The following is a 21,761-nucleotide window of genomic DNA, read 5'->3' on the forward strand; positions in this document are numbered from 1 at the left end:
GATAAAGGGTGGGTCTAAAATGACTTTTTCCCCCTTCAAAACCTTTCAAATAACTCTTTAGATCTATGTATATCTGGGCCGTTTGTCCATGAAATTTCGACTATAACTTCTAAACTTAACTAAATCCCAATGCAATTTCGCTTCTCAGCATATACTAAGCACACTCTTTGTCTCCTTCCAAACTTAGTTGGATTTTTATCGTAACCCGCTCTTATTCTTATATTATCTCTTGTTCTCTTGTTATCTGCTTTCTGCTTCAACTGATTCGTAGCCTTCGATGTGTTTTTTTTTCCTAAATCCTCGAAAGTTTTAGTTTTCAAGTCTCTATCACTTTTTCAATTGTTTGTCACAATGTGAAATATAAGATCTTGAGACCCTGTATGAATATTGTTCATTTTCATATTCAGTTTCGTGATTTCGCAGAATCTATTGTATTTATTTTTAGAATAGAACGAGAAAAACAATTTTTAGTCTATTGGTTAAGTTTTCTCTCAGCAGGCCTGAATTGTCTGAAACTAATTAGTCTTACTGTAAATTAATTTTTACTATACCATTCCTCCATCTTTTTTTAAGGAAGAAGATTTATTTCCCTAATTAATCTATTTTCGTTGATTTGTTACAGGAGTTATGTTTCTTTGGGGAAGCCATTTATCAAGTCTATGAGAATTCAAGAGGAGGTATATCGCTGGGCAGTATTGGACCAATAGATCTACCTTGCAAACTGAACAGACCTAAATATAAGATACTTCGAGGTAACATTTATTACTTATTATTAGGCACTTTAGCCCTAGTTGGGCCTAGCACTCCTTCAAAATCATTTGCCTTTCTTGCATGCTTTTTTCTTTTCATGCTGTTACTCCTAATTTCCTGAGAAGTCCACCCCCATCATCCAACTATGTCCGTCATTGTCTTTCTCTCAATTTTCTATCTGCTTATCTGCCTATATTTTTTTTTTATATTTATAAAGAAGACGATCTGTTCTAGGATTATTTATCCGTACTCAAGCTACCAATCTTGCCTTTTTAATACGGGCCTCGAAACTTCTTTCACCGAATAACTTTGATGCCTTCATGCCGTATTAGAAGAAGAAAAAGTCGGTTAACATCTCATTTTTAGAAAATGTAACCTAAACGTGTTCTTTATCTCTTACCACTTATTATTCTATTACTAGTAATAAGAGCATATAAAAATATTATTAATTTTGCATAAATTACAATTTATTTATGTAGATACATCATACATATTACAAAAACTATATCCTGAAATGTCAGTAATATGAAGCTTTTCCATTCTACCAGAATGAAACGTTATACCGTTTAATTTCCGGAGCCGTATAAATTTTACACCTCATACCAATATTCATACTTGACATTTATACTCAAAGATAAAACACTTTTCTTGTAACTACATTTCTTCTTGGTTGGTTAACTTCCTAGAAAATTAGGATAATGGAAACTTTTATTTTAATGTTTTCCTATTGCCAATATAATTTTCTTTTAAAGTAGGTATCGAATAAAACTGAAGCACCAAATAAATAAAGGATGAAAAATTCCCCTGAATGGCAGATACTTTGAGAAAATAATAATTTATTTCGTGGAAAATTATAGCTGTGGAGTTTGTATAATAAGAAGAGAAAATTCTTTTCCTTAAAGGAGCTCAAGAATGTCTTTCGATGTTATAGTCGGATCGGAAGGTTGTTTCTTGGGGAAGAATCCTTAGGAATTTATTGTTTTTTAAAGTGGAGCTTGGGATAGGGATAAGAGCCTCAAAGACTCAGGTCCTGCCCTTGGGCCCTCTTTAATTAATAATGAAGGTCTGGGTTAAACTCCTTTGAGTTTAACCAGTTTTTTTGCGTTTTCCACGAACATGGTTCGAACGTTTTTCTTTATAATTTGTATTAAAAGAACTTATATCAAGTCTGCCATTTTTTTAAATGTTTCACATATGAAATATTTTTAAGGACAGTTAGGGAGCAGCAGCCTTGTGCGAATCATATTTAAAAAAATAAAATTAACTCCCTACGATAACATTATACATTTTTCTTTTACGAACATTAAAATTCAACTATTAAATCAAAACTAGTTTCAATTTTGGGCTTAAAATCCTAAAAAATTATTCAACTTTTAGATTCTTGAAAAAAAAAAAAAAAAGCAGCAGTACAAAATTTGTAAACTAAGTTATTTGTTTTAGTTTTTTGTACTACAACGTAGTTCGAAGAATCTGTAAAAAGATTTAAACTGAAAAAGAAATGGGGAAAAAATAAAAAAGAATTAATTATTTTCGCCAGAAGTCCGGGAGGCCACACGCAAATACCGAGAATTTGTTTCCAATACGTTGACGATACTCATCTTCATGGTTGTAACATACTTGGTTACCTCTCATTTATGGTTTGTAGCTTGTTACATGCAAAAAAAAAAAGTGAAAAATAATTGTGCTCAAATTAAATACATTTTAATTACGGAAATTTAAATGACCTCTCGCAAAAATGCTCTTGTACAGTGTAACATGTGAAATGTTCAAAACGATATCCTATGTTGAATTTTCACGCTTAACTTGAAAGTCATTGTTTACTTTGAGGCTATTGTATTTTACTTGGGTTATATTAATTTCCATATATTTAGTAATACAATATTGTATTAAATATAATGTCTTCAACCTTTTGAAATATTACGAAATTGGGCAGATAATTTATTGATCATCAGCTATCTTTTGTGTTAATTTTACTAGAAAGTTTATTATACCATGATCGAATTAATGGAATGAGCCAGTTAGGAGTTGTACTGAATAACAGCATTTAATTTATAATTAAAAGGTACTTTTAGCCATCCTCAATAAATTAAAGTAAGAAATGAAGTTAAAAATACATTTATCTCCAGAGAGTAGGAGGATTTCCTCCTTATTTTGATTAATTGAAGCCAAAGTTTTCAATTCAGTATTAATAACAAAAATTGATCTCTAACTCCAATTGAAAGAGGGTTGCTAACTATCTTTCAAATCTGTTAAATTCCGTTTTTCTCTTTACGTTTGTATAATGTTAACTTAAAATTCGACGCCTAAAGTGTTGGGAGGTAATGTAGATTGCGTCCTCCAAAAGGATTAGATTACCGACAAAAAATCATGCAGAGAGCTAGTTCCTCCACTAATGGCTTTTATCAAGGTCTCGGACAAAGCCTTTCTGAAAACTTAATTTTGCAATGCGGGGTGGATTCAGAGATTGATTCACAAATGTATTAAGAGCTGATTAAGCCAGAGGTCAGTTCAAATTTTTCTTTTTTTCAATGCCTTTCTTTTACATCTCTTTGTGGAGAGGGAAGGGCGCTCTTATTTGGTCTTCCTATTATTTGCTGCACTTCTTGCAGCTGTAAATATTTCTTACGTTGGTAAGCAATAGCCCCTGTTTCTCTTACGTTATAATAATGTATTCACGTACAGAGTATTCACCATAATGAACTAGAGATGCTTTAAGAGTTCGCCAAATCCAAATAGTTGCACAATCATCTGTGCAATCACTATGTGTTTGTATTGAGGGTTATTGGTTTAGTCTGTGATACCCCTCAGGTACACAAATCTCCCTGAAGAAGTTAAAGAAAATCTTCCACGCCACCTGGGGGTTAAAATTGGATAATTGGAAGTACAATTTAGCTGAGAGTGTTGGGAAAAATACAATTACAATCTAAGGATATGTTTGTACAAGTACAAAATCGTCACGAAGAGCTAAAACATAATCATTTAAACACCATCTGGGGGTAATAAATATTGCCAAAACTGTTTAGTATCTAATTGCTATAGTTTGATTTAAAAGAAATATAAAACAATATTGACAATTCGTGCTTTAACCTACATTCAGGAGATATTACTGGTGAGGGACTCACCCTCAATTGGTAGATATTTGTAGTTCGTTCATTTCATTAGTCAGGTCTCTTGGTTGAGGGATATTATTTGTTTTGTCAATAGTTTTATTAATTACGGGGACAGATTCTAGAAAGCAATGATTAGTGCATTATGGATAACGAACTTAAGTTTCTATTTTAAGCCGCTCCAACCTTTAATTAGAAGAAATCTTTTTATGAATCTGAAAACTTCGTCCTTGGAAATATTTTCACTTGTAGGATTACTTAACATAAATACTATCAAAGAGTTCGCTGCTTATCTCAAATCTCTTACAATTTCTGAGCCAATGTTTCACAGAAAAGTTTAATTTCGTGATATTTTTTATTTTGATTAATAATAACTATATTTTAATGTATTTGAAGTATTTAAAAGTTATCATAAAGTCTTTTTAAGAATTAAAAGCTATCATAAAGTAGAACTTTTTTAAAATCTATTTTAAACACTTTACAAGCTTTAGCAAATGAATAAATGCCAAAAACCTCATTCTATTGTATGAGACATTCACTCAGATAAAATACAGTTAATTTATGTAATGTTTAAACACACAACATACGTTGTTGTATATTGACTGTAAAGTTTTGCCACCGCAACATTTGAAGAAACTTCCAAATGTAGAATTTAACTAGACCGCAATCACCTACTTCCTGATGCCACTTTGGCGAATACAATTTAAACTTCTAACTTGCTTTTAAACTGTAGAATTGTTCTTCTCAATGTAATATTGTCCTCTTTGAGGGATTCAGTTTAACTAGTGGCTGTTTGGTAAAGAAGTAGTTACTAACTCTTACTAGTTGGAATGTATTGCAATCCTTTTTTTTTATTGCAAATTTTTTAACGAATTGTCAGAATATATCTTTTTTTAGAGTTTCTTGATTCCCTCCCCCCCCCCAAAAATGGTTTTTAGAAAATTTTGCGGTTTATTTTCTAGAGCTCAAAAACGAAAGTTCCAGAAAATGTCCTCTAATTACATTTCTTTTGGCTTGGATCCGACAGAAAGTTAGTTAATTTATTCCCTTAAACTAATACACATAGAACAGCATAGCCCAGCTGAGTTTTACTTCGCAGAAGTACTCGGTGGCCAGTTTGACCTTCTCTGAAGTGTATGCTGGAAGAAACAAGATAATCATGAATAATGTATATAGAGCAGCCATGTGGTCTAACTGAATATAATGCCGCTTTTTCCCATGAACTTGTCTACATCATTTTCATTATGAAGAAGAGTATTTACGCTTTTTGGGTTGATCTAATTGAAAGGCATCTTTTCAATCTTACTTTTACTCTTTACTTCTATAAATGGAGAAATAAGTTTATATTGTATTGAATAACTCACAGGACAGGCCAATGGCTTGGCATTCATTAGGATGGAAAGAAAACACAAGGTCCAGATTCAAAAAGAAACAAACATCTAGAAAATGAATCTTCAAAATTAATTAGAATGCTTAACTGGTTCTAGATGGACAGCTAACCTCCCACTTCATATTGTAATTTCTCCTTTCGTCTTCTGTGAGTGCTACAAAGAGATTGCATGGGCTAGTTTTATGAATTACGTTTCAACCAAGATATGTTTCTGCCGCTTGGCAAAATCCCTTTGATCTGCGTTGCGGCTATTTGTGGGTACAACATTCCTTCAGAACTTTTGGGACCAGATAGGATCCCAGGTTTCAAGTGCGATCTTTAGCTGAGCAAGGTAAATGGCCTCTTAAATTGGTCGTCGAATGTCTGATATAACAATAAATTGGTGTCTATGCTGACTTAATCTGGTCTTTGTCTTTTTAAAGAGAGCGATAGACTAAAAAAAAAAAAATTTATACTCGTATATATCTACCTATAGGATGTCTCTCTACAAAAGGTAGAACAATTTTTCGTTCCAGTAAGCGTGGAGTTTGCACAGCATCGGGTAGTTTACGATGAGAGATTTTTGGAAATTGCTGACTAGAGGATATAACGCCGGGACGATTACTGAAAACTCCGGACTTTGAAAAGAAGAAAGGTATTCCTATTAGACATGCGAAGATGAAAATAAGCCTGTTTTGGCGTCTGAGTAAAGACTAGCCCCATCATTTCATCTCACGTTGGAAAGAAAAATCCTATAAAACAAAACATTTAAACGATTCTAATACTTTATTCTTGAGAAGTAAGAGAACACTAATTGCAGTAATAATAACTATAAATGGATATTCATTCTTCGAGAACTTGTTGTTACTTGCCATGTACACGATCGTGTTCTCAGTAATTGTTTGGGACACATTGCTTTTACTCTTGAGTGAAATTTGTACACTCTAACTCCTTAGATGGCTTTTAGTTTAGTTAGTACATAGCTTAAAGCTTTTGATATTAAGTGAAAGCTTCTGAAAATCTATTTACTTCATAATTACGCTCCCATTTTCAAAATTTATTGTATTATTGCTCTACGTTCACATTTAAGTAAAAAAAATGTTTTTTAAATAAATTAAACAAGCTAGTTTTTTAAAGGTTCCATCTTCCTATTAACATTTTGCTTTAAAAAGGAATAAATATTTGATAGACTTTTGTTTTATAACGTTACAAGTTACAACTATTAAGATTGCTGTTCAAAATTGCGCAGTGTTTCGTAAAAGATTTTTTTTCTGTTTTGAATTGAATGCAAAATTTGCCCTATTTCTTTGTAACTGGGTGATTGCCCGTATTGTAAATAAATATTTAAAATCCTAGAACTAGGGATGAAGGTTCCTTCGAAAAACCTGTAGAGTTCGCCTTAATCAAATTTACTTGTAACCTCTTCTTTCTGAGGAGTGTTTACAATTGCTACATTCGTTTTTTTCATTCTTTTAAGGGAATGGTGAAACAAGACTAAATGATGACACACTTTGGGTTGAACCAGCCAAGATGAAAGGAAATATTTCAGTACTGATTGAATGTACAACGTCAACTGGAGAAGTGGCCAATAATACTTATCAAGTTTTGCTGTTATCTACACCAGTAGTACTGCCAGAAGTTATGCCTCCTGAAACTGTCAGGCTTCTCAGTTCTTCTAGTATAGTTAAGGTAATGGGTCATTATCAATAAACTGTTTTGTGTGATATTTGTAAGTAGTGTTTCTGAGTATAAATTTATAATCTTTGGAACATGCCTTTAGCGTGGATTTTTATCATGATTGTTTTTTCTGTTCTGGGGCGACTTTGTAGTGATAAAAAGTTCTGACTAAATTCTGAAATCTCTGCAAAAGAAATATAACACCATAATAAAAAATATTTTTTTCAAATTTTCTTCTTATTTGGTAATTCGTACAGTTACGATCAACATTATATTAAATTAAACCTAGTTCTGACGCAAAGAGAATAACAACAAATGGTTTGTCCGTGTTTTCAACTTCAACCTGTCATTTCCGACAGACTGTAATGCAATGCAATAAATGTCAGTTACATTGAGCAGTTTGAAATTCTCACTAAACCAATTAAGATTTTTTATTTTTTACTGGATTCTGTTAGAATTACTCCCATAGCTTGGAGTTTATCAAAACAGAAATAACAGTACTCAATCTAGAAATAGTTAATATTACTAGAGAAAAAAACAAAAAATTCACGACAGAAATTGTCATTAGATACATTATTTTGGCAAAATGAACTAAATAGAAATATGGTAATGGCAATGAATTTAGGGCTCTACCGTACGAAATCAGGCTTCCGCTTCCTCAAAGAGCTCTGTTCTATCAACGGTACTTGCTAAGTGACCGTTCATGCGATCGTTTCCGAAAACGTTCAGCAGTGTCATTTTTTTCCAGCATTCATTTTCATATCTCAATAATGTAGACATTAAACTGTGATTGTAAAAAAGTTTTATGTGGCAAAGCGGAAGCCCTTTTGTCAGGCTACGTAATATGTAGATCGATTTACATGCTGTTCTAATGAAAGAACCCATCAATTTTCACTGAAAAAACCTCAGGTAATTCACAACTTCGGAAATGTCATTTTCTTCAAATTTAGAATTTAGTCGACTCCTTTAATCCTCTTTAATACGTAATTAATTGGAATATATTATACTAAACTTGCGTTTTAGAGTTAAGCGTAACCTCAATATTTTAAGGAGTTAAAAATCCAAAGTAGAACTTCTGTTTGAAGGATTTTTCTGGCTTCGGTCGTATTTAGTAATTGCAGCATTAACTGGCAAATATTATTTATTAGCAATTTATTTTTGTAAAGCTTATAAATAATTCGTTTCAATGTAGTTTTAAGTTATTTTGACCTTGTTGATTAAATAAAATTCAATGTTTACAATATCTCAATTAAGAATTCTTAACTTAAAAAGAAACTTGTGTGATGTTTCGAAACAGCTGTTTACCTTTTGTATACCCTAAATAGGTTTTAAGAAAATAGTCGCCCATGCTTTTAAAGGAATGCAAATTCCCATGTGATTGTAATGAAAGTATTAACTGGGAGAATTAAGAGGGTAAATGGGCCACCCAAAATGGATTACATTTACACAGTGCTACTGCATGCAGATTAAGAGGACGGACTTCCCAACTCTAAACTGATCTCTTGGACCAGCTCTCTCACCCCGGTTTAGTTGTTCATCAAGTATTCAGGACGTCACTTCCATCCTCCACGGCTTGTTACCATACTGCCCGGAAATCTTCAACCGCACTTTAACTCGGTATTTCTCCCTTTCGTTCTGCCGCTTTGATTTAAATAAACTTGTCTCTTAGTTAATATTTAAATATAATTTTGGGCGATTCACTTTCTTCCACCTGATAAAAAAATAATAAATTAACATATTAAAATAATTGAACATAGATTTTCTATTTTGATTTATCGATTTTTTCAGTTAGTTCTTTAACTAACTTCAAATGCTTGGAGTATGTATGTATGTCTATAATTACTGCTTAATTATTATTTCTTAACTTACTTTTTATTGGAATTCTGAGTGGTTGATTGTTCCTATACCAATTCAGCGATGATATGGTCTTATCATTCACTTAATATTAATTAGACAAAATACATTTCTACGATTCTGAAGTTGAATAAAATCGCTTTGTCGATTTATAGCGATTCAAGATAATTCTACTGTTTGAGCACTCCTATTTATTTTTATATAAATGATGAAAATTAAATATTAAAGTAATATAATTATATTAGGTTCCATAATTTTTTATCTAAGAAGGTTTGAGGAATCAGATGCCTAACGTTTTTACGCAATAAATAATCCTCGTCCCCTAAAAGAAAGTCTCTCTTAGTGTCCTCACCAGATTTTTTAGGGTGGAATTATTATTCAATGGAAATATCGATAGAACTAACTAAAAACAGAAGTCGTTAAACCCATAAATTAAACTAAAAAAATAAAATTGACCAAAACATGTTTGGATCTAAATCAGAATAGTGATTAAGTGATGCTGACCGTACATACACGTAGAGGGTGGTAATATGTCAGATGGGAGGCGGTGGGAAGGCAGGCAGAACATATTGTCCTAGAGAACCTAGATGGTATAATCACTAACGGGGCGTACTCTCTTCCGTGTCCTTTCCGATCTCTCCTTCTATTACTCCGTGTTTGTGTGTGTTCATTCCTCTATTGGCAGGTTTGTATTCCTCCGTTATTCCATAATACGGCATACAAAGAGGAAGAAATATTGTTTTACCATGTATTATACATTTTCTCCTATTAGCAAAATGCTTTCAACTAGTAATATATAAACTTTATGTTACATTTTGTAGGGACGGAAATTAATCTAAAGGGACACACGTAGGAAGTTCAATATTTTCGAGGAAAACTTTGCTTTATAATTTGCGGGCAAGATATGTGCATAAAACCAAAAAATACTAAGTAAATACTGCTTTTGAAAAGAAGTGTTCGTACTAAATTTTCTTAATTTGAATTAGCTCTAGAAGTGAATGTTTTGCAGTCACTTGCCGCCTGAAGAAATATTTTCAGCAAATGGAAAAATTAAAAATTTACTGGATGCAACATAGCACATCCAATAAAAAAATTTCGCCCAGAATCCATCCCTTTCAGTTCAGCTGTACTGAATAATTTTCATGTACGCATTCCCCAAGGAGGTAGAACAAAGTTATGTTCTCAGGCCAGCTAAATCCATCCTATGTAAAGGTTTTCTTAGGATGCAAACTCGTGTGAGTAGGGCTGTAATATTCTTCAATAAGTTTTATTCTGCGAAGGAGTTGTTAGATTGAGGAATGTCGTGTCACTTGCGCTGTAGAAAGCCCTTATTTGGGAGCTACATCCCCAATACAGAGTAAGCTTCCTTGTGAGCCTTTTTTTAACTTCCCCTTAATGTTTTATAAGAAATGCTGCAAAAAGAAATTCTAAGCCGCAGGGCTCTCTCCTTGGCAGCTTATCTTCTCGTCGTTATCTTCTGTGCCTATGTTACCTGGCGCTTAACTTAGTCTTTCGTTAACCATCTACGATGTGTCGCTAGCTGAGGCGGTTAATTAGCTCAGTAAGGGAATTTAAATCTCATAGTTCGGAATCTGTAACTCGGCAGAACGATGTAAAATAAAGTGAGATTTCACAGTATTGGTGTACGCTAAATATAAAGAGGATAACATTTCTCAATCTAAGCAAGAGCTTAGGATGGAATTATCTAGTTATTTATTTGTTATTCACTAAATCTATTTGAAATTTGGAATGTGTAAATGGAACAGCCAGCGCTATCTCTTGACTGTATGGTGTACTACATAAATTAGGTGGGCAATATGACTGAGATTACACACAAAGCTGTTCTCACACTCCTTATAATTCCCCCATTGAGCTTGTTCTAAGATTTCTCTTTTACAACAAAGTTAAAGGATTGTCATTTTATTCTGTTAATTTCCAGAAAATCTTCTTCAAACGAGTGACTGGTATTAGTAAGACCCAAATAAAAGTTGCTACTTTGACAGTCTTTGTTCTTAGAGCTAAAGCATTTTATTCCTTTATAATTTATAATAATAATTAATAGTTTTGTAACATTCTACTTTGAAGACATTAAGAAGTAAAATAGTTCAAATTTTTAAGTTTAGGAGATTGAGAGATACCCGAATCCATCTAATTCTATCTTAGTTCGTCTTATTATTAATTAGGAATTAGTTCATTCGAGCTCTGTATTTGGTTAAAAAAAAATAAAGTTGAGGAGTAGACTTATGAAATTCAAGGCACTTTAGTTAATTCCAACTTCATAAATGTTTTAAATTACCAAATAAATTTGTATCAACCAACTTTGAAGTACTTTATTTAAAAGACAGTTTTTTAAATTGGTTTATTGATTTTATTTGAAACAATGATGGTAGATAGGTCCTTTAGCTCTACTTTAGATCGTACATGAGAAGAATTTTTTGCTATTAGATCCTGAAAAAGGGGCCGTTAATGCTAATCTAGTGTGTGTGTAGCAGTCTGTATTTCAAACAGATTTCTTTGTCTAGTTCCTACGTGGCTCAATCGCAGTACAGGGTAGAACAAGCATTTTGTACTACTACGTCAACCAGCGCGCCCTCAAATCTTTGCAACTACCAAGCATAAACTGAATCCTCAATATTTCTCAGAACATTTCCAATCGGTTTCATCAGTCTTAAACCATTCGTCAGACGAAACTATTTCGACTCTGCAACAGACTAGTCATTAACCACTACAAACTACAACCTGTTCGCCTTTTCACGCTTAAAGATTGAACTGTATCATAAATATTTTTCAGTAGTTATTTCTAGAGTAGGGCATTAACTCTACTATTCTATATGTTCTCTAATTCTTTAATTCTCTTCTACATCGTCCGCTGGCTATTAAAATATTAAAATTAATTTCCTAGATCAAGATATTATCTGCAGACATTCAGAAATCTGTTCGGCAATTTAGTTGTAGTAGTTGTCGTCCTGGAGGCCGAACCTTCCTTCTTAGTATTTCTCTAGAGAATACTAGAATTAAGATTATTTTTATACCCTTTATCAGAATTTACGAGTTACTAGCATTCTAACTGTATCTTACACTACCTTTTTCCTTCTTACTTATTGCTTCCTTTAGGTGTCAGCTGTTAGAGACTTATTGCGACCGTGTGAAATTTTCACAATTGAGTTATTCCTATGTTCTGTTCTAAATTGTTTAGTCATTTGATAACTTAAAACAAATTAACTTTAATTTATAACAGCCATTACTTAATAACAAATCAGAGAATATTGTCGAGAAGGGTATCCTAAAGCGGGATACTTTCTTAAATTGTCCTGTTATTGAATAAAGTAGCGTGAAGCTCTTCAAGAAACACAGAATGCCGGAATTGATTGTAGGCAAGTTGTTGCTTTGTCCTCGACCCCATTCTATAGTCCAAAGACATCGGTTACCGGGTCCTCCTAGAAAATTTTGTGGCAGAGAAATTCAAAATTGGAGAAGAGAATTTGGAAGGCATTGCCGAGTGACAGGAGCATTCTTGTGAGACTGGAGTTCAAGCCATTTGAAGCCATCATCAGAAGGGCAATAAATGAGAATTCCGTCCTATATTTCACTCATAACCATAAAGAAATTTTGGTAAACAAGTGCAGCAGACTTCAAAAAAAAAAAAAGAAAGTATAACAGTTGGCCCAAGAAACAAATATATCTGAAGAAATTAAATTTTGAAAATAAGACAAACCAAAAAAAAAAGAAGTTATTTAAAGAATGAAATTATATTACGATACATGGTATGTCAGAGCACGAACTGGATTAATGAAAGGGCAATACCTTCCAATCCATTAAATTTATAAAAGCTAACAACTCCCAGATTGGAACAAGTTCGTTCTTGTGGGTGTTAAAATATGTTTAAAGCTAAACTTTCGCATTTTATTCAATAATGTTCACCAAAATTGCTTTTCCTTAGTGCGCTTATAAACTACAATTTATTTTATTATTTTGTTTTATTATAAACAAAAGGCGGGTCAATGATCCAATAAAGTTAATAATAGATTAACTTTAATCTAATCCAAATATACCTAAAGTAAGTGTTTTTAATGGTACAATCTCTCTCCAGGAAAAAAATAATGAGTCTTTAGAAATTAATAAAATTGAAAAGGTGTGTGTTATCTATTTCACCGAGTAAGGTTCCATAAATAGGATGTCTTAGCTAGTTAGCTAGTGGTCTAGGTTTAATCACAATCCTCAACATCCTCGTTTTAGATCTTTTGTTTTAAGAATCACTTAAAAGATATTAATATTCTTTTTTCTTTTTTGGTTAAAAAAAAGAAAAGTTCAGCAGATTTTTTTGTTTACCAAAGCGATATTTACATCGCCCCTAGTCTAGGGAGACGTTACACTTACTTGGACTTACTTGGGGTGTGTGATGGAATGATTAAGGTGGTCACTGCTTAGTTGCATGATCGATAGTTCCATCTATATTACTTGACATTATGGTGCGGTCTAATCCAGTATACCAACCTTTATCTTTCATCACACCCTCTCAATATTTCAAATCACTCAATCTCGCCATCTCATACCACGGATTAAATCATTCTATCCCTTGAAAGGTCAGCAATCTCAGTGTCACTTTTAAAAGTTTATGGAAGGTCATTCAACTTAAAATGGTTTCTGAAAGAAGAGTGGGTAATTCGCTGTTGAAACGAAATCTGAACATTTGCAAATTACAAAAAAGGTACATAAATATATTTTTAAGATATTATTAAGGTTTTTTAAGATATTATTATTTGATAGTATTGAGATTTGGAAAATCTTAAAAATACTTGGCGCAGATAGAGCTTATCACATGGTCATTTTGAATTAAAAAAAACTGTACTTTGACCAGAAAACTTTAATGGACATCTACTTTAATTAGAAAATTCCTTCGTCAATTCCTGGCAACAGATAGTTGTTTTCGTGTAGTATATATCTTGTTTATGTTTAATGTTCAGATTAAAATAATAATAAAATTACTTTATTTTAATTACAGTAAAGTACAAAATTAAGAAAAGAAAAAGCAAGTAATTTTCCTTATGGAAATGAGTCTGCCGGAACGGCTATAATGATTGAAGTAAGGTCAGATAGAAAATACAAATTGGTTATTACTGAATTTCTTTACTATTAGTTTATAACAGTGATTTACGACTTTTATTAAAATCAAAAATTATCTTAAAAACTTAATAAATAAAAATCAAAGGTATTTTAGTGCCATTTTCAAAAACGTTTCCCATTATTTAGAATTGTTTGTTAAATTAAAATTTTACCGTAAGTTCCTTCAACATTTTCTTCTAGCCGGTATTCTCTGTGACAATGGAGCTGTTTTGTAGTACTTCTTTTGATAAGTTTTTAAAGTTTAATATTAAAGATAAATATTTAAAGTTTTTCTCCTTATTCAGAAAAGTCACTTTTAACTTTTAACATCCTTAACATTTGGAGCATCTCCCAGCTGCATCCAGCCCCAGATAAAGTAACACATAATAGAAGTTAGAAAAATCATAAAACAGTCTGTTTCGAAAGCTGTTTATACTCGTAATAGAAAACATCTTTGTCATGTAAAAGAAGATGCACCAAATAATTCATGAATACCCTTTTTCCATGTTACAAAATATGCGTATTACATTTGCGTCACATTCTTCTGCCTTAATGATCATAACATTGTGTAGTATTATTTCCTGCAATTTACCGCATATTTATTGGAATACTGACAAAAGGAAACACATAAATTTAGATCTAACGGTACTGCCCTCTCATCCGTTTTCACTACATATTGCGGATGATTGTACTGCCAATTCCACATTGCCTTTCATATGTACAAACGGTGTACCCTTTCTATTGCTCTTCTGTTTTGAATAGATCATCTTTATTCCAAATATATCAAATTTAATGCTATACAATTTTATGGTATTGAACCAACCTACGAGTAAGTATTTATATAAAAAGTTAGGAGCAAAATCTCCTAACGAATCAATCATATCTTTTTCTCTAAATGTATATATTTTTTTTTAATGCATCGACTTTTTCGAACGAGGCATTTTTACTAAAGATAAAGCTTCTTATAATAAATTATTTATTGTTATTTATATATGACTATTCTTTCGACTTTAGCATAAAACATATCCATTGATATTGATTATGTTAGAAATTGGCCTAGAATAAAACCCTTAGTTTTTTTGGTAACGTTTCTATTAAAATTTTATCTCTTTTTCTGTGCTTAACAATTAGTAATTAAAATGTATTATAATTCGTATATTATAAGGTTGTTTTCGCTTTTTAATAAATTTTGGCAGATTCTGTCTCTTAAGAAGAAAAGTGTAAGAAGTGGTCAAAATTTTAGGTATTAATTAAGTCGTACGGCAGTAAGTACATCTGGATATGTACCGTAGAAAAGCCGTGCCCCACTTTATGAATAACGTCAAAAAAACAAACATTTTCAATTAAATATAAATCCCAGAAATTTACTTTTTATTTAATATTCTTCTTTATAAAACTAAAAGAACTTATTTCTTTTTTCTAACCACCCTTAATTATCTGTAGATATTACTTCAGGCCCTTTTATCAAGTAATTAAGTACTGCAGTGTACACAAACATCAATCATAATATCTCAACCTCTTCTTCTGTCAACGTATTGTGAATAATTACTCTGAGGTTAATTAATTAATTTGCTTATTTAACTTTGATGACACAGGATATTTCTTTTGTGTGTGTTAAAAAAGTAATTAGTGATTATAAATATTAATATAATTAATTTGATTGACAAAACTAGGTGACAAGGAGGCAGTCACTAGCAAGTCCAAATTGGAAGGTGGCTAATTAAGAATACTTGTTTTCTTAAACTCTTTCCTGATTTAAGTTTTGCCTCGAGCAGGGGCTCTCAAATTTCGTATACACTGGATCGATCACAAATTAAAGATTACCAACCTGTATTATGTACGCCATCTATTTTTAAATGATGGTTATTAATAATCAACTAAATTGTTTAAAAAAATCCATTCTAAATGGATTTAATAATTCATTTTAAACAAATACAAAAGTAAATAAACTAACTAATAATCAAAAATAACGAGGAAAAATAAAAGAGACCTCTTCGATCATGAAAATTACAGAGGGATATATATGCGTCGAACATTTTGAACCAATGATTATTTACTCCCAACTTACAAGTTAGCATTTTGGGAAGGATAGTCCACAATAGATAAAATCTCTTTAAAGACGATCATAGTGAAAAGAAGAGAATACCAGTTTCCTTTTCATCAACTCTTTATTGATTTCCGAAGACTTTATTGAGATGGAGGACCTTTTAACGATTAAAATAAGGCGAGAAAGGGCAAATCCGGATTGTCAAATAGGATTATGAAACTGAACTGTTGACAATACTTTGCAAAAAAAAATTAGGTAAAACTGAAAAATCGCATCATAAAGTGGCCCGTCTTGATTGATTTATATTTTCCATCAGTCAACGATGCTTGTGTCGTGCTATCCTCAACTCACCCGCTTTTGAGGCCTTAATTAAAAAAAAAGAAGGTAAATCATGTATACTTCAGTCAGATCTCAGTCCAGGGAATAGTATTCAGGAGCCACTTGTCCTCTCTTCGACTACAGCTTCCCTCCCATCCACTCCGCAAAATGCTGTTCCACGAGCTTTCGAAACATCGTCCCATCTGACAATAACTGTCCTCGCTTCTATTCTCTTCTGATGGGCCCCCGTTGTCCACTATCAGATAAGTTTTTCTACCTCTCTGTCTAGACCTGTAGACGCCTGGACGGACGGTAGCGGACAAATTTAACCTTCCAATCCTGCAGGGCAAATACTAATGGATATAATATAATCAAATAGCCCAAGGTTTATCTTATTTTGTTTTATTGGAAAAGTCCATCTGGTGTTTTATTTTCTCTCTCTATTATTAGTCTGGGATAGAATTGTCTTACTTGGTCAACACCACTATACAATAAAAACAATTTAATTAAATGAATACTGCTTCAAAATTGTGGGGCGTGCATCAAATTATTGCCACTCTTATGGTATTCTTCTGTATATAACACTTTTCCTATAAAGAACATTTCTCATTTTATTAATAAAAGAGCAGATGTTCTCTTCTTGTTGCCTTATTGCACTTCTTTCTCTTAAGGAAGGAAAGTTAACAGTGTTCACGTATAGACAGTATACACGTAGACACGGATATTGGTCGGATAAAGAGTTCAGTTACTAAGAAAGATATGTATAACTGAATACAGTGAGTGTACAACAAGAGTTGGTTTGTTTAAGTAGTTGTTTCCAACTTGGTAAAACTTTAAATCATTCAAAATAGTCACATTTCTAAGTGACTTTGAGCGAAGATGGCTTCATAACGGAATACCAATTTGAAGCTAAAGAATTTATTTTTTAGATGTTTAGTGCTCTTGATTATTGGGGTGACTGAGAGTACATTCTCTCGCACTAGGACAAAAACGTCCATTAAGAATTTTATGGAAGAAATCTGCTACTGCTAGATATTCTAAATTTACAGAGGCATCCACCTTATCTCTCGTTTAAGTTTCAAAAATGAAGAAGTAGAAGCAATAAATTAAACAGTATTTTGTAAATGTACTATTCAACTATATTATTATTGCAAATAATTTTCTCAAAATGTTTTCTTTCTATTATTATTTATCTACCAAGAAGTAATTACTGTTTTTTTTCCTCTTGGTGTAAAAGAAACATCTCTCTCCCACGCGCTCTGCTGGAGGATTTCTGGGAGAGGTGACGACGACGCTAATAAGTTAGTCGATAATTCAGTTTAAAGAAAGAAAAGATGTGATTATTTCTGGCTGAACGCCAGCTAATCTCTTTCATCTTCATCTACCAACAAACTTTCTAAAAAGTTATTTTCATATTTTTCTTTTAGTTTTTCTAGCACTTTACACTTTGTGAATTAGCATCAAGCTAATTGAAATAATTTTTATATAAATACGATATTTTTATTAATTATTTGTTTGTATATTTTCTAAGAAATATAGAATCTTGAGATAATAAATAATTTCTCATCCTATAAAGATTCTAATAATTATTAATTGAAAAAATGTTTTTTTGTTACAATTTCTAGGGTTCCCGGATGGTAATTGGATGGGCATGTATTGGTGAAGATTCTAAAGCAGAAGATTTGGTACAGACCGGAAACACCTCTCTGTTTTTATTGACAATGACTAACAAAATATTCTCATCGGATATGACAAATGCGACACTAGTTCTTATATGTAAGTGAAATTTTCTCAATTATTGAATTAATTTCTATAGAAGAACTGGTAGGAAACAGGGAATCATTGAAATGAATGTAAAAAAAATAAGCGTGGAGGTAGTAGGAAATGTAAGCTTAAACGATAAAAAGATTGTGTTTGAAGCTCTTAACTCAGTAATGAAAAGAATTAACTGAAAGAATTTTAAATTGCTCCTCTTTATTGGCTCTGCCGGTTCAGTGATAACATTCTCGTCTTTGGTACAAACTTAATATGAATGGAAAAATTATATTCATGATCTTCAAGTCTCTCAGTGCTCTTAAGGGCAGGAAATTCAGCTTAACTAGTCAAAATAATCATCACGGCCTCTCAAATAATTCCGTAGGAACGGCAAAAATTGAAAATGTTGCTATTTAGGTTTAGCGTAAGTTTTGGTTTTTCACTAATTTATCTTCACTACTAAATCTATGTCAAACTTAAGTAAAGTCCCACTTAATTATTCCCTTTCTTTGACCCTATTTGGTCTTTGGCCTCCTCGATATCTAGCTCTTTCCCCTTTTTCCTAGGTTTTTCTTCTAATGGTGTCACTAGACCCTCTCTCTAATTACTTTCAAGATGTTTTCAAGTCCTTAGTACATTTCAACGAGATCGGCCTCTTCGGTTTTCTCCATTATTGAAAAATCTTAATTTAAAATACGAGGTCTGTAAATTAAGTATTGAGACTGATTTTTTAAATTTTTTCATTCAAAAAGAATTACAATTCTATTGTCACCTTCAAAATAACATCCTTCTGAAGCCACACAGCGCTGGATGGAGACGTTTCTTCCTCTCCTCATAGCTTTGAAATTGCAAAGATGGCGAAGTCGAAGATCAAATGCATACTGATTTGTTTTTTCGATATCCACGGAATCGTCTACAAAGTGTTTCTACCTCAAGGTCAAACGATCAATCAACACTTTTACCGAGAGGTTCTTGAAAAACTTCGAAAAAGGGTCATTCGTGTGAGACCAAACATCAAGAACAATTGGGTGCTGCATCACGATAATGCTCCTTGTCATACAGCAATTTCAATAAACAGAGTTTTTTGGCCAGTAAAAACATTCTTGTAGCTCCTCACAGCCTCCTTATTCGCCTGACTTGGAGTCCTTGTGACTTTTTTCTCTTCCTGAAGTTGAAAAATCACCTCAAGGGAACTCATTTTGGGACAGTCGAAAACAAACGGCTGTAACCGACCAGCTGAAGGCTATTCCAGTATCAGAGTTCAAGCACTGCTATGAGGAGTGGAAGAAACATCTCCAGCGCTGTGTGGCTTCAGAAGGAAGTTATTTAGAAGGCGACAATATAGAATTGTAATTCTTTTTGAATGAAAAAATTAAAAAAAAAATCAGTCTCATTACTTAATTTACAGACCTCGTATACAAAATTCAACCAACAATATGAAAAATTAATGTCCTCGAAAGATTATTTTTAAAACACTTGAAGACTGATAGCCTTGTTATAATATTCTTTCAGCACTAACTTGAAAGAAGACGTAAAGAATGTTAAACACTATTCTTAATGGACATTTTATTGTATAGAAATCAGTAAAATATCTTTGTAATAGTGATAACATTTTTCGTCATAATAATAATAAAAAGAATATATCACAAATCCACTATAAGAATGAAAAATAGGACAACGACTGGTATTTAACATATTTTACTGGATTTCAATAATGTGGCATAATATCCCGAGTAAGTGCTAGCAGAAGAGAGTTATTGCCCTTGGATGTGTTTAGTTAATGTGCATCCCCTTTTGTATTTCAGTTTTAGAGTATAGCCGAGACCCCATTTTTACTTATATACATTCCAGAAGAGCTCTTTATTGTTTTAATAATACCGCAGCAAAGATCCCTTTATTAAATTTGTCAACAGAACATTTGTCAACTGGAAGTCTTTTTTCCCCCTTCCAAAGTCAGAAAATTCCAAATGGGAATTTATGTTGGACCGTCATTCTCGTCGGATTCAAAGTAACTTCTATTGTCTTGATGCAACTGTAATGAGACAATGAATGGTACTTTCATTGTTGGTGTAAAATGAATCCGGATATCTCTTTTTACTACTTAAATTTTCTCGGAAATTAGAATTAGTATTTAAAATATTTCGTTTCAGTATATCACCCTCACTTGTATGTATCTTGTGGCCTTGCGTCCTTTCAACTTTGTATCTGAGAATTCTTTCTTTCTTCCGGAACGCAGCTAGCTTTGGCGCTCAACTTTCCACTAAGACGTGGCTTCTCTCTCCCTTCATAGTCACCCGGTACTGCTCAATTACAGTAGCAAAAGCGTTCCATAACTCGGCCAGCCTTTGTACCTAAGCTACCCGCTTCGTGTGCAAATCCTTATTAAGAGACTTCGCTGACACTTCTACTGTATAGAAGAACTTTCAGATCTGAAGAAATCTGCAACCGCTATTCACTGGGAAATAAACGAAACTTCCTAACGTCACAGAAGATGTGCAAAAGTAGTTGTGTTCAACCAATCCACACACTCACTAGCACTTACGTTGTACACTTTACAGTCGCCTTGATCTGTGAGCGTACACTGGTACTTTAATAGGATGAAAAAATAATTACCATTTAAGTCGTGATACATTTATTCTGCCGAGCTTTCGACCTAGGGACTAGGTCATCTTCAGGGCTGTGGAACATATTTACAGATTGTTAACAATAATTCTATTAAATTGAATATGTATAATGTAACGAAATTTACAAAAATTATTTACCTAGTTTACAAAGTAATATTTTATATTTTACATGTAAATTTCGTTACATTATACATATTCAATTTAATAGAATAATTGTTAACAATCTGTAAATATGTTCCACAGCCCTGAAGATGACCTAGTCCCTAGGTCGAAAGCTCGACAGAATAAATGTATCACGACTGAAATGGCAATTATTTTTTCATCCTATTGAAACTATGAATCAGTTACCAAAAATAATGAACAACTGGTACTTAGTACATTTGGCTCTACACACTACGGATTTCCTAAATTAATTAATCTAATCTAATATTAAATACAACAATAAACAAAATAATCAGTCGGCAGAAGAAAGTCATGTTTGCTTTTAATCCAAGCCTGGATTATTTTGGCATCCGCTTTTTACTCACCAGAATTCTGGTGATATCTTTATATTTTCTAAAATATATTTCAAATTATTTTTAGATTTAACGTGGTCAAAAACTGTAGACAAACTGCGTACCCCAATAGACGTGAAGGCTAGACTTGAAGTGTTACAACCTTGGAGTGAGCAAAAACGAAAAACGGTAAGTGAATATTTTAGTTAGTTTGCGTTTAGATTGATCTATTTTATCGCTTTATGTAATTGTTACGTATGTTTTAAAACATAATAAACTTTTATCTATTATCTTACTAGAATAAAGGTTTGAGTTTTAGCGTTATATGTATTAAGGAATACTTTCAAAACAAAAATAATACAGAAATTTAAATCTTAGAGTAATGAATATATTGAGAAATTTGTTACGAAAGACCAGTCGGTCGGTAAGATTGGGAAGATAGAATATTGACCTGATAAGCTCTTCTATCCATTCAGTACCGCTTAGTAATGCTGCAAGTTGAATGGGACTTTGTGCATTCATTCATGACACTGGCACCAATTCATTTAGTGCTGTCTCAGGCAGACAGCAAACCAACTTTGCTGTCGCTTCAAACAAACTTGACTGACAGTTTTGTTATCTAAACGCTATTATTTTAAGCTAAGCGAATCATTTTATAAATTA

At 32.5% G+C, this 21,761-nt stretch overlaps 1 protein-coding gene across 11 annotated transcripts in view; it reads left to right on the forward strand.

Moving 5' to 3' along the window:
- The window catches only part of Ret (protein kinase receptor Ret oncogene), a 113,783-nt gene that overhangs the window by 73,589 nt on the left and 18,433 nt on the right, over positions 1-21,761 (forward strand). For all 11 annotated transcript variants that reach the window (XR_012460881.1, XM_074136082.1, XM_074136084.1 and 8 more), the window contains 4 exons: positions 623-752; positions 6,704-6,915; positions 17,851-18,001; positions 21,187-21,287. Coding sequence is in view for 10 of the 11 variants with exons in the window: in XM_074136082.1 (XP_073992183.1) it covers positions 623-752; positions 6,704-6,915; positions 17,851-18,001; positions 21,187-21,287 (594 nt within the window). In the remaining variant the exon portion in view is untranslated. The remainder of the gene's footprint in view (positions 1-622; positions 753-6,703; positions 6,916-17,850; positions 18,002-21,186; positions 21,288-21,761) is intronic.

Source organism: Rhodnius prolixus, unplaced genomic scaffold (assembly GCF_049639745.1).
Source record: "Rhodnius prolixus isolate KJV_2025 unplaced genomic scaffold, Rpr scaffold_5, whole genome shotgun sequence".
Lineage (NCBI taxonomy): Eukaryota > Metazoa > Arthropoda > Insecta > Hemiptera > Reduviidae > Rhodnius > Rhodnius prolixus.